Source organism: Brassica oleracea, chromosome C9 (assembly GCF_000695525.1).
Source record: "Brassica oleracea var. oleracea cultivar TO1000 chromosome C9, BOL, whole genome shotgun sequence".
NCBI lineage: Eukaryota > Viridiplantae > Streptophyta > Magnoliopsida > Brassicales > Brassicaceae > Brassica > Brassica oleracea.
Genome location: NC_027756.1, coordinates 16825207 through 16842789, shown reverse-complemented (window position 1 = coordinate 16842789; position 17583 = coordinate 16825207). Strand labels below are relative to the sequence as shown.

Below are 17583 nucleotides of genomic sequence, written 5' to 3'. Positions count from 1 at the left end.
TCTCCTTGTAAGTTTGAAGTCTCTTCTTCTCATCGTCTCACTCTTCTTTGTTACAATCAATCTGAAACATAGACTTAAGTTTCTGTTGACAAGCTTTGGTTCGAGGAAAACTCGTTATGTGGTAACAACGACTCCTCAGCAAAAAAAAACTAAAAAAATTTTAAAATTGCATAACAAATAAATGCTGACTCAAAAAATTATTACTAATTACTCATTAGTAACTTGTCTGCACCACCAATGTATACCAGCGAATTTCCAGAAGCCATCTATAATTTCGCTTTTTCCGCAGCTTCAAAAACTTTTTAAGATAAGAAAAATCAAAAGTCTTTCTTAAAAAAAAAAAGATAATTATAGGAAAGACACAAGCATCGGTTGTGGAAGAAAGTAAACTGTTTGAAAAAAAATTGTAAACAAATTTGTTATCCGAGTGATTCTAGTGTCGTTTAAAGTTGATTTAGTGTAGGGAGTTGAGATCGTGTTGTAGTGCTTGAGACAATTAAACTGTTTTTGATTTCTTCATTTTACGTGGATATTTTAATTGTTTTTATTTTTTATTTTGTAAACTTTTGCCAAGTGTTTGATTTTTATTCGCTAGGTGACTTGCGCTTTAATTTATAACCATGTACAATGGTTTCAACACACTCTCCATATTCAACACCCTATTTTTCTCGTTTTAACATTCCACATCATCTTTTCTCTTCCACCTCATTTATTCAACACTCACTTCAATCTATACCTCTACAATCGTTTGTTTTAAAAAATTGAACACCCTACCCCACAATTCTTAATTCATATTTTTGCTTTTTACAATTAACTTAAAAACTAAAATAGCAGAATTTTTAATGGCATGAACCGATGATGGCATGAAGAAATTTGGTGAAAAACCATAATTTGGTATATTTTGGGGTTGGTTGGAAGTTTGGTTTTGAAATTGGTAATTGTTGGGATTTTGGAAGTTAAAAGGAAAATTAGAAGAGTTTTGGGTGTTGAAAAGATTATTATTGGGATCCATTTAACAAGAAAAAAAGTTTAAAACACTAAAATAGTTTATTATAGTGAAAAATGATGTTTTTTTTTCTGTATCCAAACTATTTATAGATAAAAAAATCTTGAATTTTGATATAATTTTTATTCTTGTAAAAATTGGTTTATTATAAAATAAATGGGTTTAAATTATTGGGTGAAGATAAAATAAAAGAAAATCTGCACGGCCAATCAGAAGACAACATTTAAATCTTAAAAAAAAGCGTGTCAGCCCGCGTTCGTGCACTCACGCGTCCAACGGTTTCAGCCACTCACGTTGCGATACGTGGCTGTCCGGGGCCACAAAAAAAAATTCAACGGCTGAAACTTTCCAACGCCTGTTGAATACACGTAGATTAGCATAAAAATTCAACACCCTCACTGCATGCTATTCAACTGTTAAAAGTGAGTTTCAACACCCTCATTGCTCATGGTCTAATGAATGTGGGTGAAATTGAACGAAAAAGATAATCAAAGGGTGTGATTGGTGACCAAAAGAATGAGAAAAAACTTTCAATTCTTTGTGATTCCCATAAAAATATGATGTTATCCTGTCTCATGTCGCATTGTTAATCCAGTGATTCGGTTCTGTAGTCTTCTATATTTCGTGAGTGTTTTATAAAACTTTTTTGTTTGAGAAAATGTTTCATAAAACTTTGTACTACGATCTTCATGTATATGCAAAAAAAAAGAAAATTGTATATGCCACCACATATTCTTTTTTTCTGATATCAATATGACTCCTCTGTGGTAAGTTTCTTTTAGGTTTTGTGAGATAGTTAAAACATCTGCTTTCGTTTCGTGTCATTTTTTGGAACTTTTTCTTGAGCTTTTTGTCATTAGATATCCAAAATATTTCTCTATTAAAAAAATTTACTTTTGAACAAAAAATCCAAAAAAAGTTTTGGCTGAATTGTGTCGTAAGATCTCCAGAAAAGATTTCAGTTCAAAGACATTTTGTTTTGTTTTGGCGTAAAGAAAAATTTTTGGTGCTAAAAATTGCTGATATCACGTGTCCACGCATCCAGGAGCGTACACAATCAAAGATGTACGTGGCCCATTTGTATCTTTTTCTTTTATAATTTGAGAATCCGACAAAAAAAAAAACTCAGTTTTGCACGAATTGCCAAAAGAAACATAAATTTTGGGCTGACCAAAAAAACACCAAACTTTCATTAACTTTAGAATTAATTAACAATGTTTTCGCTGACTTGCCAATTTAACACGCTGTCAACAAATTTAACAGAAATATTTGACGTTGTTTATTGTTGGCGTTAAGTGAAACGACGTCGTTTTCAAATGATGTAAAACGACGTCGTTTTCCATGATTTGAAATTAAAAATATGTAGACCCCTAGATTCAAATCCAGGTTGGTTGATCAAATGGCAAGGTATTTTACCACTGGGCTACTGGCACTTTCAATGTACTTACTAACATGTTTACTTTTATTTGGTACATATTAAATATAAAAAATTCTCTAAAAACTTAATAAGATCTTTAAAATTCCAAAAAAAATAAACAAAATAAAGAATATTTTTATAAGATTAATTTAGAAATTAAAATTAAAAATAAAATTTAATTTTTCTTTTAAAAAAATAAAAACTCTTCCAAAATTTTCTAAAAACTTTTAGAAAATTTTGGAAGAGTTTTTATTTTTTAAAAAGAAAAATAAAATTTATTTTCAATTTTAATTTCAAAATTGATTTTATAAAAAATTTCTTATTTTTCAATTTTTTGGAATTTTAAAGATCTTTTTAAGTTTTTAGAAAAATTTTTATATTTAATATGTAACAAATAAAAGTAAACATGTTAGTAAGTACATTGAAAGTGCCAGTAGGCCAGTGGTAAAATATCTTGCCATTTGACCAACCAACCTGGGTTCGAATCTAGGGGTCTACATATTTTTAATTTTAATTTCAAATTATGTAAAACGACGTCGTTTTACATCGACGTCGTTTCACTTAACGCCAACAATAAACGACGTCAAATATTTCTATTAAATTTGTTGACGGCGTGCTAAATTGGCAAGTCAGCGAAAACATTGTTAATTAATTCTAAAGTCAATGAAAGTTTGGTGTTTTTTTGATCAGCTCAAAAATTTATGTTTCTTTTGGCAATTCGTGCAAAGTTGAGGTTTTTTTTTGCCGAATTCTCTTTATAATTTACATAACGATAATGCCCTCAATTCAAAGAGTAAGATATATAATGGGAAAAAAACCTTGTAGGATTACACACATAGTATGAAATCGTACGCCATAGACTTATCAAAGTCAAGTAGAAGGTTACTTAAACCGGTCGTCAAATCAAATGACATCACAAAACGTGGTAAAAGCTCCATCAGGAGTCAGGACCGACACGGGAATTACAGTCTAATCATTAGGGAGGAAACTTCCCGGCCACCTCTGCGCAACCGCCCTTCTTTAAAAATTTCTCCAGTTTATTCAAATCCGTGTTTTAACCGGTGAACAATCAAGAATCCCCCCCCTCCCTACACGCATTCATATATATCACTATATATAACCTTAACATCTTTGTAGGAATTTTCATCAAGAGTCCATTTCAAATCTTCCAAATCTAATTTCAATTTCCGTTGACAAAAAAAAAACATTCAACTTCCGAAATGACTCTTGCAAACATCAAGAAATCTCCCTTGGCTAGACTGCGCAGGAAGTTATCCTCAAGAAAATCAGAATCGTCCGTGGACGAAGAGGAAGCGAGAAGCAGCACCAGCAGCAACAGAAGCAGCTCGTTAAATGTGGACGAGCTAAGAACCGTGTTTGACTACATAGACGCGAACTCGGACGGGAAAATCTCCGGGACCGAGCTGCAGAGCTGCGTCAGCCTCTTGGGCGGCGCGTTGTCTTCGAGCGAGGCGGAGGAGGTCGTGAAGATTTCAGACGTCGACGGCGACGGGCTTATGGATTTCGAGGAGTTTTTGAAGCTGATGGAAGGAGAAGACGGTAGTGACGAGGAGAGGAGGAAGGAGCTGAGAGAGGCTTTCCGGATGTATGTGACGGAGGGTGAAGAGTTTATTACGGCGGCGAGTTTACGGAGGACGCTGAGTCGACTCGGGGAGTCGTGTACGGTTGATGCATGTAAGGTGATGATCCGTGGGTTTGATCAGAACGGTGATGGAGTTCTCAGCTTCGACGAGTTTCTTCTGATGATGCGATGAGATTCATGTATCTCTACTTTACTAATTCCTTTATTCAAATTATATTATTCTTTTGTATCGCGCAGGGCCATGCGGGGAATAGTAGGGTGTATATATAATTTTTGTTATTATTCTGCTGTCACCAGACCTTTCCCGCATTGCTCTGCACCAGTCTTCATTCAAACACTCATTTGATCCATATGTCATTTTACATACTTCTTAATAAATCCTATTTTGTAATATTGTTTGGTTATTTCTCTTCTGTTCTTTTGTTATTCACATTTGGTCTTACATTTTATGTGTATCTTAACTGAACCAATGGCTGGAGCCAAAATTTCATAAATGAGAGTACGTTAACACTTCAAGAAAAGAGGGTATATTCTGACGGACATTCTGACAGAAATTTTTTTGGTCGGAAATTTCCGACCGACTTTAACGAAAACAAAAATTGGTCAGAAATTTCTAACGGAAAAGAATTGGACAGAAAACGGTCAGAAATTTTTGACTATTTTCCGATGATTACAATTTTAAATTTTAGTGGTCGGATCCCGTTGGAAATCTGTCGGAAATTTTCGACCGCTCCTGACGGTTGGAAAATCGTCGGAAATTTCCAACGGATTTCTGACCGAGTTTCGAACGTTTTTTATAGCCGTGTTATACCGTTGAAATTGGGTCAGAAATCGGTTAGAAACCCGCCCGATTTTTTTTTTATAAATATCAGAGTCACAACATTTGCTCATTCACAGATTCTACTCTAAAAAAAAATTATTTCTGAACAAAATGTCTTTCTCAAATCAAAATGAATATTTTAGGTCTTGGATGGATCACAATCATCAAGATCCTTCAACTGGACTTCTTACAAAAGAGTTTGCTGAAGGTCTTGGACAATTCATGGCATTTGCTTCCAACCAGGAGACGACTTTGCAAATGGGTAAGATGTATTGTCCTTGTCCTATTTGTCAGAATCGTAGATTTGGTACAGTTAGGGGTGTATGGAAGCACTTGTATAGTAGAGGATTTATGGCGGGTTATAAAGTTTGGTATTCTCATGGTGAAACTGATTTGATGGTCAATTTTGGTAGTATTAGTCAACAAAATAATTTGGATGAAGTAGGAGAACAACAAGGTGGTGTAGATGAACATATAGGTAATGTTCAAATGGTTGAAGATAGGTTTAGGGTGGAGGAACCAAAATTTGAAGCACAAATTTTTTTTGATATGTTAGATGCCGCAAAAACTCCGTTATATGATGGTTGTAGAGATGGTATTTCGCCTATGTCATCTGCAACAAGGATGATGTCTATTAAAACAGATTATAACTTAAGTGAAGACTGTGTTGATGCAATAGCTGATTTTGTGAAAGATATATTACCAGAAGATAATCTTTCACCAGCTACATATTATGAGATACATGTTTCTGGGTTGGGTTTGCCCTATCAAATGATAGATGTTTGCATCGACAACTGTATGATTTACTGGAGAAGGGATGTTGTTCGTACTAGTTGTCGATTTTGTGGCAAACCCCGGTTTCAAGAAACAAGAGGAAAGAGTAAAATCCCGTATAAGATAATGTGGTACTTGCCAATAACAGACCGACTGAAAAGGTTATACCAATCCAAACATACAGCGGAGGCTATGAGATGGCACGGTGAACACGAAAGTAACAGAGAAATTTCTCATCCATCAGATGCAAAAGCATGGAAACATTTTCAGTCAATGTATCCTAGTTTTGCATTTGAGAGAAGAAATGTTTACCTTGGATTAAGTAGTGATGGATTCAACCTGTTTGGAAGGCATCGGAGACAATATTCTCTTTGGCCCGTTATCGTAACACCATATAATTTGCCTCCATCTTTGTGTATGAAACGCGAGTTTCTCTTTCTCACAATTCTAGTTCCTGGCCCTGAGCATCCTAAGAGATCCCTTGATGTCTTCTTGCAGCCATTGATTTATGAGTTGAAAATGTTATGGGATTATGGAGTTGAAGTGTATGATATAGCTTCTAAGGAGAACTTTATGATGCGTGCAGTGCTTATGTGGACCATAAACGATTTTCCCGCATACGGGATGTTATCTGGATGAACAACACGTGGAAGATTAGCGTGCCCTTACTGTCAAAATAACACCGATGCATTTCAACTGAAGAATGGAAGGAAAACATGTTGGTTTGATTGTCATCGACGATATCTACCCCCTGATCATCCCTATCGTAAAAGCACCACATTGTTTACTAAGAACAAAATGGTGTTTGATGGGCCGCCACCAGAAATTGATGGAGAATCTATCCTTACTCAGTTAAGAGATTTTGGTTTGAAGATGATAGATGAATGTGGTGGAAATGGGCATAATCCAGTTTATGGATATGGGGAACATCACAATTGGCATAAGAAAAGTATTTTTTGGAACTTGCCGTATTGGAAGGACCATCTACTTAGGCATAATTTAGATGTGATGCACATTGAGAATATCTTCGACAACATTATGAATACCATTCTCAATGTGAAAGGGAAGACAAAAGACAACCTGAAGTCCAGATTAGACTTGCCAAATATTTGTGCCCGTTAGTCCCTCCACATTGATGGGAGAGGAAAACTGCCAATGCCAATTTATCGGTTAGATGCAGCTTCAAAGCAAGAGTTCTTCGAGTGGATTATTCATAGCGTCAAATTCCCAGATTGATATGCATCTAATCTAAGGAACTGTGTTGATAGGCGAGCAGGAAAGTTTTATGGTTTGAAAAGTCATAATTGTCATGTCATGATGCAGCGCCTTCTCCCATTTTGCTTTGCTTGGCCTTTTTCCACAAAATGTACATGAAGCAATAGCATGTAGATTTAGTTTATTTTAAATTTTGTATCTATTACATTTACTCACTTCATTTCTGACATAATTTTGGTTTTGTTACAAGAATGGGAGCTTTCTTTCGAGATCTGTGCTCGAGATCATTAACATCAGATGGGATCCAAAACTTGAAAAATAAGATTCCAATAATCTTATGCAATCTAGAGAAGATTTTTCCACCATCTTTTTTTGATGTTATGGTGCATCTTCCAATCCATCTCGCTCGAGAAGCAGAACTTGGAGGTCATGTTCAATATCGGTGGATGTACGTGACTGAGCGTTCTATGTTTCATTTTGAAAAGGAAAGTGGAAAATTTAAGCCGAATTGAGGGATCTATTGTTGCACAAAGCATCAATGAGGAAACTTCACAGTTCGCTTCTTACTACTTCGCCCCCGAAGTGCAGACTAAAAGTCAAAAACCTTCAAGACCTGATGATGGAGGCCAAAGAGCAGTTTATCCGGTCGAGGTCCCTAACATTTTTTCTCAAATTGGTCGATTAAGTGGAAGGGAAAAAAGCATAAGACCCACATAGCAAGAGCAATTGCACTTACATAAGAACATTTTAGCTAACTGCGAGGAAGTCATGCCATATGAAAGGTATTTATATTTTAGTATCATATATTAAAGTCATATATTCTAAATAAATTTGTAACTAAATATGATTTCATTTCCAGGATTTACATGGGACAAATAAGGGATGCATATCCTTATTACACTCAAGACCAGCTGTCAGAACTTAAGGAAAATGAGTTCGTAAATTGGTTCAAGTTCTATGTAAGTTTTATGACACTCTTGTATATTATTTTTGAATATTGGAAGTTTTGTACATGCTGCATGACTTAATAAATTTGACTATTATACAGGTAAAGTTTCTTGTGTCTAGAGGAGATCCAATTCAGCCATGGCTAGAGGAATTGGCCGCTGGTCCTAAATTTATTGCTGTGTCTTACCCAATGTATTGCTCACGTGGATATGCTTTTAAGATTTTCCGCGAGAACCATACACAATCAACTATAAATCACGGTGTATCGGCTAGAGCTGGCGAAATAATTTACTACGGTATTTTGCGCGAGATATTGGAGATTTACTATCCAGGAATCCTTAATTTGAGATGTGTTGCCTTTTTTGCTGATTGGTACAACCCGATTGTTGGATACGGTGTCCGGATTGACGAATTTGGAGTTACATCGGTTCATTCTAGAAGAAGACTTGCAAACTATGATCCGTTCATTCTAGCTTCACAAGCAGATCAAGTTACTTACCTTTCGTATCCTCGTGTGAGGAATAAACAAGACCCTTGGATCACCGTGACACTTGTTACCCCAAGGGGTAGAGTGGATGGAGTTTCGGATATGGCCGCGATGCAACAATCCTCGAGTAATTTGTTAGGTGATCTTGATGTTCATAACACTCAGGAAATCGATCTTTTTGTCGATTTTACTGGTGTAGGCGACAATGAAGTATTCTCAGATTCGGAGTCGGACAGAAGAGAGTTCAACGACGACTTTGATTCAGCTTCTTCAGAATATTCATCTGATCCGGAATAAATAATATATTCTTTATAAGATGTGAAAATATATTCTTAATTAATTTTCCTAATAAGTCTACGTTCTTCTTATGAAACATATGTTTCAGATTTTAAAAAAATTTAAACAAGATTTCAGAAATTTCTCTTTTTCTTGTAGTATAAAGTATATTATTTGGTGCACGTGCAGGTATAGTTGACAAACATGATTAATAATCCAAAGACCTATAGAAAATTGATTATAAGAGCAACTCCAACAATGAGTTCTAAATGGAGTTTTCACCGTTAATAAACTAATAAAATTAAAAGAGAGAATAAATATTTTTTTTTTTACGTTAGAACTATTAAAAATCTGTTACGAACATCAATAGGCATGTCATTCACTCCGTATTTAACAGAGTTTAAGAAATTAAAATATAAATTAATCATTGCAATATTAATAAAATATAAATTAATCATTGTAATATTAATATATTTTTTCTTTTAGAGACTATTATAACTTTTAATGATGGAGCTGCTACAATCAAAAAGTATATTTGTCCTTGTATATACATATGTTTTTTTTTTAAGTTTGACTAAAGATTATCTCGTAACTATATTGATATTTATTTTAGGGTCTAAATGGAAACATGCGAAATCATTGCGGTAATAACAAAATATATAGATACATAAATATATGTAAATATTTTTGTTACTACTACTACGGTGCAGATTAAAAAATAAGCTTTACAGACCGCGCTGCACCGTAGACGGTAGTAAAGTTATGAATAACGAAAATTAGGAAAATTAGACAGTAAAAAAATAAGTTACTACTGTTACGAAAATTAACGAAATCAAATAATTGTAAATAAGTATTGAGTGATTAAGATAAGAAAATCATTTAGATATAATATAACACATTTTGTGAAGATTAAATTCTGAGAGCCATATTTTCTAAAATAACAGGTCTATTTTAAAGTTATGTCATAGATCATATAAATATTATATAAATATAAATACGGAAACAAAATTTGTACTAAGCGCAGATTGAACATTAGAAAAATGTTAAAACAAAACTAAAATTTATTTAATGAATATATATTATCTTGTAAAAATAAATAAAAAAATTTAAATTATTTACAAAAAATTAAAATGATTTTTAAAATTATTATTTTATCAAATTAAAATTATATATTAATGGATAATCTTTACAATTTTTGTTTAAAACTAATATTTACATACTCAAGCGATGAATATATTTGACATCTCAATATAAATATTTAATATCAATTCAAAAATTTAACAGAAAAAACTAAATCTCTGAAAATATTAAAAAACTAAAAATAATAGTTAGAACATATTATTTCTCATCTAAACCATCCATTATATGTTAATTGAGGAGCATTACAACCTTTGAGTGTAGCCACGTGTCATTACCAGAATTATTTTCAGAATTCTAGAAAAATAGGTTGGTCATCTAAATATATATTATACTATTTATTACATTAACTATCAAACTGATTAGTAATGCATAAAAAACATTCTTCAATCTTTCCTTAAATAAAAGCTAGGAAATTACCTAATATGATTAATATATATATGATAATTAATGATTTTGAATAAGAAAGATTTGATAATAATTTTTGTATCTTCTATCATTTTTGTTTAATTTTATATTATTAAAATTTTAGATAATCACATTAAACATATAATAAAAAATAGATTTTTCATATGTTATATTTTTAATTTTTTTAAAACGACTATAATTTATTATAGGTGTTGAAAGTCTTACAATGAAAATTTTGAGAACAATTGTTTTATTTTTTTTGTTATAAAATGATATAAATAATCATAAAATCATATGAGTATGAAGTATCAATTAATAGATACTCAGATTAAATATATATATTTTTAATATAGTTTAAATTATACTATATGCCATATAAAATATATAAATAAGTTAATTTCATAATTTACATTGAAAATATATTGATACATGAATATTTTAATTTTGAAATTTGCATTGAATTTTTTAAAATGATTATAAATTACTAGAGTTATTACAAATCTTACAATGAAAATTTTTTGATTAATAGTTTAAATTTTTTTTGTTACAACAGATATACAAATGTTAATAAAATTATATGAATAGGACTAGGAAGTTTCAATTAAATATTCATATTAAAATATATTATATATCTATGTTAATATCATTAAAATTTAATTATATACCAAATAAAATAAATAAAATTATTGTTTAGATTCATTTACTTTGAATTATTTGTTGAGTCGAGTTTAATCATATACATAATTTACTCGCTCTTCAGTAATTTAGTATATTTATTATTTTGTAATAGTAAATAAACATGAAATAAATAAATATATATAAAAATAATTTGTATGTATAATTTTCATTTTGCTCAATGCACGGATTTTGGCTTAGTACGTACATATAAATAAATAAATAAAAACTCGCTCATGACTCAACAATTCAAAGTCGAATGATCTTTGCAATAAATTGAATAAAGATATTAACATAATTTAAAAATCAATAGCAAAAAAATTAGGTAAGGAAGTGCATCTCAAAATAATTAGCTGAAGCACGAGTCATCGAACTTTCAGTTTTGGAAAGGTAGTTAATAGATTCACAATCACTGGGGAAGAAAAGAAAAATTCAGAATAAAAAAGACGGTAAAAAAAAAAAAAAATTCATCCGAGAAATAAGCCGCGAGAAGAAGCTAGAGAGCGCTGTGAGGAAACGCAACAGTGACAGGTTCACAAATCCCAACGGTAAACTGCAAAAGGCGAAGGAGAGAGAGAGAGAGAGAGACTGCTTCCTTCTTTCCATCCATCCATGGCTGCTTCTTCTAGGGTTCCTTCCAATCTCCATTACATCCTTCTCTCCTTGTGGTGCTTTTCGTTGCTCTGTACGGCGAGAGCAGAAGATTCTCCGATCACTCGTATCGCTTTCGGATCATGCGCCAATCAAAGCGCTCCACAGGTACATCCAATCCACCCTCCGTTCGATTTCGCTGTTTGTTGAATCCGATGTGTGTGTTGTTTAAAACACAGCCGATTTGGGAAGCGATAAACAAGTTCGATCCACAAGTGTTCATTTGGCTGGGTGATAACATCTACGGAGACATCAGAAAGCCTAACAGATTGTTTGGGAAAGAGAGAACCATTGGGCCGTGGAGGAACTCTCCCAGGTTCGTGCCTTCCTCAGAGGAAGAAATGAAGGTGAGATACGCCAAGGCCAAGGCTAACCCTGGCTACTCTCGCCTCCTTAGAAAAGCTAGAGTTATCGGCACTTGGGATGACCATGACTACGGCTTGAACGACGCTGGCAAAGAGTTTGATCGTAAAGTCATTAACCAGAGACTCATGCTTGATTTCTTGGATGAGCCTCTTGATAGCCCAAGGAGAAAGCAAGCTGGAGTTTATGCGTCTTATACGTTTGGTCCACCTAACAAGAGAGTCAAGGTTAAAAAAAAGAACACTTCACATATGGTTTCTTGTTTTTGAATGGAGTGTGATAGTATTATGTATCTTCAGGTTATAGTGTTAGATACTAGATATCATAGAGACCCTTTGCGAAGTGACGGGAGTATCTTGGGTGATACTCAGTGGGGCTGGCTCGAAGAAGAGTTAAGAGGTCCTCACAGCGAGATTACTATCATAGCTTCTTCTGTTCAGGTATCCTGCAAGCTTGTTTTCTGTAATCCAAAACCAGTTAAATGATATCTTGACTTGTGTAGGTCATATCAAATCTTTCGGCTACCACTGGACCACTCTTTTATATGGAATCGTGGGGCCGTTTTCCAAAGGAAAGGAAACGTCTTTTTCAACTCATACAAGATACCAAGAAAAATGGAGTGATATTCATCAGTGGAGATGTTCATTTCGGAGAGATCACGAGATACGATTGTGCTGTTGGTTACCCTTTATATGATGTCACCTCCAGTGGTCTTGTGCAGTCTGTTGAGAAAGTTTTCCCTCGTCCCTTGCGTTTCATCGTTAGGCTTCTCTTTTGGTATACACCAAACACGATGAGAGTTACCAATGATAACTGCCGATATAAATCATGCACTTACGGTATATACTCACCACTTATGATTGTTTTTTTTCCTCGTAAACTGTGGATGCTTAGGGTTTTACATCTCTTTTGGTTGATTGTCTTGTCTCTGGTTTTAATGAATTTGAACAAGTGTAACGTTCTCATAGATTTGGTATTCTCAGTTCTGTAATCTATCAGAGCAGCAATGATGCTCTTTTTGGTGATGATATCTTAAAAATTACTGGCAGGGCAACAAAATTTTGGAGCGATATCGATAGATTGGGATGCAAATCCGGCAACCGTAAGGCTCGAGATCAGAGATGTTAATGGACTCACAGCACTAAGCACAAATGTCTCACTATCCGAACTCCAACCACGAGGCTCAAAGTCCTCGACAGATCCAACGACAAAGGGAAAGTCCCAACGGCATTGCACCCTTGAAGCTGAGTTGCAAGGAATAACCAGATACAGATTGGCAGTTCTCGTCTACTTCATCATTACTGGTATGTTACTCTTCCCTATTACTAATGTTAGTCGGTTGGTTCGGACCGGTTCAAAGAATGTTGAAGAGTACTGATGTTTTTTTTTTATGTTGGGGGACAGTCTTGGTAATGGCGTTAGTTGGACTGATCATTGGAGTTGTGCTGACCATAACAGCATGCGTTTATAAATGCAAGGTCGACTGATTCTTGATTTTTGTTCCGGTAAATGCCTTTACGTTTTTCATAACACAACAAAATGTTTACATTCTTATTACTTCAACTGATATTAGCTTAGTCTGTTTCCTGATTACTTAAAGAGTAGTGGGATGGTATGAGCACATAGCTTTCGATATTGAGATGGGAATTCAAAGATTGATGCTGCTTTTGATACGTGTTTTTATGTGCTTAAAAGTAAACCGGTACTTGAACTAACATAATAAAAAAGCTGATTCAAATAAAATATCAAGTGTGAAAATTTCTTAACATTCATACAAAAAAAACTAACATTACAATGAAAAGGCTGAAGTTTAAGTAAAATGGCAAGTGTAAAATTTACCATGCGAAGCAAAATGGTTAAAAGACATTTAAAAGATGGATGTATGCGCGGATATAAATAAAAGACTTATTCTTGGGTTCACCGACCAATAGGATTGTATTATTTCATATTTGATATCTTTTTTCTAAAAAAAATAAAATATTATCAAATTATATTAATTTTTTTAAAATTAAAAGATAAAAAGAAATAAATAAAAAATAATAGTAATTACAAAAAAAAAATATTTTTATCGTCGTCAGCAAAACATTAAACCCTAAATCATAATCCTTAAACCATAAACCCTAATCCCTAAACCCTAAATCCTAATCCCTAAACCCTAAATCCTAAACCCTAAATCCTAAACCCTTGGGTAAACCCTAAACCCTTGGGTAAACCCTAAACCCTTGGATAAACCCTAAATCATAATCCTTAAACCCTAAATCATAATCCTTAAACCATAAACCCTTGGGTAAATTCTAAACTCTAGGATAAATCTTACTTTAAATCAAAATCACTAAACACTAAAACACTCAAGGGTTTATGGTTTACGATTTAGGATTTAGGGTTTAGAGTTTTAGGGTTTAGTGTTTTTATTTAGAGTTTAGGATTTATCCAAGGGTTTAGGGTTTACCCAAGGGTTTAAAATTTATTCAAAGGTTTAGGGTTTATCCAAGGGTTTAGGGTTTACCCAAGGGTTTAGGGTTTAGGGTTTAGGAATTAGGATTTAGGGTTTGATGTTTTGCTGACGACGTTAAATTTTTTTTTTTTTGTAATTACTACTATTTTTTATTTATTTCTTAGGGTTTAATTTTTTTTTCTCTAACTACTAATTTTTTTTTACTTTTTATTTTAAAAACATAATATAACTTGACAATATTTTGTTTCCTTTTTAAAAAGATATCGAATTCGAAATAATGAAATCCTATTGGTTGGTGAACCTAGAGGTTCGTGAACCCAAAAATAACTCTAAATAAAACTAATAGTATATTTTATCAAATTAAAAATTATTCTTATTTTTATGATTAAAAAATAAAACTTGGAGTTTATTTATTATATATTTTCTATATTATTTTAATTATCTCATGTTGATAAAAACAACAAATGTAATTTATTTGAAATATTTTATAAAATTTTGTGTCGATAATTAATTACAGTAAATTATTTTTTAACGCTTTGTAACTTCATTATAGTAAAGAATACATCATCTCGAATTCTCCATCTCGAGAGAGGAGAGAAAGTAAGGCCCCAAAATACTTTTTTCTAAAATAGAAGAAAATACTTTTTTCTAATATAGACCATCAAGAGAGAACTAACTCAGAACAAAATACTTTTTTCTAAAATAGAAGAAAATCAGAGGCCATTATGCCTCAGTAATTTATATATGCTTTATTTCACTTAAAATTTAATTAAGTTAATAAGGTTATAGTAAAAAAATTAGGTGATTAGACCAAAAAAAATTAGGTGATCAACATAATTAAAATATTAAGAAAAACCTAGATGAGAAAACATTTATTCTAACAAATCACAATCAACAATTCATAGATTGTTTTGAAATCCTAAACCTAACTGATGAATTATTCATGCATGGCAGAAGAAATACAAAGATAATGAATAGGGGAACTAGAAATCAAAATATGAGTTCATAAATCTTCTCGAAAAGTACATATTCATTTCTTTAAATTTCCAAATCCATTCATTTTGATTAAAAGAAAAGTTAAACCTAACAGAGGCCGAAAATAAGAGATATAGGTCAAAAACATGTCAGATACGAAACTGAAATTAAACTACTGAACTAGCAGATAGATCAGTTTCCAGTAAACGCGCATAATTCAAATGTTAACTCAAAGTTTTATTTTGTATCAAAATTTGAGATTAGTCGCATGGATAGTTTTCCATATGTTGCTAACTTTTGATACTTCTGCAACGTTTTGCATTTTTAATTGCCATTTTGCACTCAGTTTGATACTTTCTTCTTCGAATCAGTCTTTTTTTTCAACAAAAGGCTATACTAAACTAAGCTCCGAATCAGTTTTATATTTAAAAAGATTGTGAAAAAAACTAGAAAGTATAAAAGATAGACCGAATCAATAAAATACTTAAAACAAATGTTAGGAATAGACAAAAACGCCGTTCAAATTAATGTGTCTTATATATTCAAATATTCTGCAAAAACCAAAGATATTAATATTATTCAAATTTTAACATCCATTTACATTTACATATTTATATATATAAGTTGATACAGTCGTGCGTACTCACTTAAGAAACAATCAAACCAAAACAAACAGTTTCACACTGACATTTGAGAGAATGTGACGACAAATTGAGGGAAGATAATCATAAAACAACCATTTTATGTATAACTTGTCGACACTTGCAATATCAAACATCAAATGGATAATTTTTCTTTAGAAATCAAAACATAGTGTACTGTTTATAATTCAAGTACTACTACCTTAAGCATGGCGCATTGTGCGAGCACGATTTGTTTGAAAAAATATATATACTCTCAACCATTTCAAACTACTTTTTCAAATTTCCTAGGTTTACAGGACTTCTTCAGCACCTAAACTCATCTATAAATTCATCTCATTGTCTTATATGTTTTTTACCTCTCAACTAAAACCAAACTACAAAAAGAAACACTTCTCTAATTCCGGGAACCATTTCACTTAATATATGGCAATGAAGAGTCTCTCGTTTCTTGCGATTCTATCTCTTCTGGCCTTAACACTTCCATTAGTCATTTCCTCTGACCCAAGCCCCCTTCAAGACTTTTGTATTGGCGTCAACAACCCAGCAAATGGCGGTATGTACATGACGATATTTCCTAGTATCTTTTCTTTTAATTTTGTCATTCATTTATCATTTCTTACTCTCTTTTTTGTTACTATTATCAGTTTTTGTGAACGGAAAGTTTTGCAAGGACCCAAAGCTCGCGACGGCGGATGACTTCTTTTTCGCAGGGCTTCACAATGCAAGACCAGTAACTAATGCAGTCGGTTCAAATGTGATAGCCGTCAATGTTAGCAACCTTCCAGGATTAAACACCCTTGGAATCTCTCTTGTCCGTATAGACTATGGAGTGCAAGGGCAGAACCCGCCTCATACTCACCCACGTGCCACCGAGATCCTGGTTCTCCAAGAAGGAACACTTTTGGTAGGTTTTGTCTCATCAAATGGAGACGGAAATCGCCTCTTCACCAAAACACTGAAGCAAGGTGATGTATTTGTGTTTCCAGAAGGACTCATCCATTTCCAGTTTAACGTGGGGCGGTCTCCAGCGGTTGCATTCGCTGCTTTGAGCAGCCAAAACCCGGGTGTTATCACTATTGCCAACACCGTGTTTGGGTCTAACCCACCTATAAACCCGAATGTTCTTGCTAGGGCTTTCCAGTTGGATCCTAAGGTTGTCATGGATCTACAGAACAAGTTCTGAATATCATCATGATATAATATTGTGTGTTTCGATTTCTTTCATTTCATATATTTGGATAAATAAAGATCGTGTATCAGTCCGTTCGTTGTAATGTAATGCTATGTTCTTCTTCAACTTCCTCAATGACCCAATTGTTTTTATTTCATCAACAATGAATTTTATATGAAAAAAATTGCCAAAACACCAATCGGTTTACCAAAATTAGCATGTTTTCTAAGATAGTTTATTCCGCTATCAGTTATTTCATATATTCTTTAGTCTGCTTTATCAGTCATATCATAACGTTTTGCATTTTTAATTGCCATTTTGCACTCAGTTTGATACTTTCTTCTTCGAATCAGTCTTTTTTTCAACAAAAGGCTATACTAGACTAAGCTCCGAATCAGTCTAATATTTAAAAAGATTGTGAAAAAAACTAGAAAGTATAAAACTTTTCCAAAATCTAACTCTAACAATACATACAATACTACAGCATATGTTTGCCAAACTCCTAAACCAAAGTATTTCATGATTCACTACTTCCACTCATCTATCTTCAAAACAAAT

The 17583-nt window shown here is 33.0% G+C and overlaps 4 protein-coding genes across 4 annotated transcripts; all 4 read left to right on the top strand.

Moving 5' to 3' along the window:
* Nucleotides 1-3542: 3542 nt before the first annotated feature.
* Nucleotides 3543-4419, top strand: LOC106315943 (calcium-binding protein CML37). Its single transcript, XM_013753792.1, has one exon. The coding sequence runs from the start codon at nucleotides 3644-3646 to the stop codon at nucleotides 4196-4198; it is 555 nt and encodes a 184-aa protein (XP_013609246.1). The 5' UTR covers nucleotides 3543-3643; the 3' UTR covers nucleotides 4199-4419.
* Nucleotides 4420-4996: 577 nt separating this feature from the next.
* LOC106314453 lies at nucleotides 4997-6259 on the top strand. The gene has a single exon (XM_013752321.1). It carries the CDS (start codon nucleotides 4997-4999, stop codon nucleotides 6257-6259), a length of 1263 nt encoding a protein of 420 aa, XP_013607775.1.
* Nucleotides 6260-11224: 4965 nt separating this feature from the next.
* Nucleotides 11225-13441, top strand: LOC106316132 (alkaline phosphatase D). Its single transcript, XM_013754004.1, has 6 exons — nucleotides 11225-11525; nucleotides 11597-12007; nucleotides 12080-12220; nucleotides 12283-12619; nucleotides 12830-13084; nucleotides 13185-13441. The coding sequence occupies exons 1-6, from the start codon at nucleotides 11379-11381 to the stop codon at nucleotides 13265-13267; spliced, it is 1374 nt and encodes a 457-aa protein (XP_013609458.1). The 5' UTR covers nucleotides 11225-11378; the 3' UTR covers nucleotides 13268-13441.
* Nucleotides 13442-16229: 2788 nt separating this feature from the next.
* LOC106317045 (germin-like protein subfamily 1 member 11) lies at nucleotides 16230-17037 on the top strand. Its single transcript, XM_013754908.1, has 2 exons — nucleotides 16230-16407; nucleotides 16499-17037. Exons 1-2 carry the CDS (start codon nucleotides 16278-16280, stop codon nucleotides 17035-17037), a joined length of 669 nt encoding a protein of 222 aa, XP_013610362.1. The 5' UTR covers nucleotides 16230-16277.
* The last annotated feature ends 546 nt before the right edge of the window (nucleotides 17038-17583 follow it).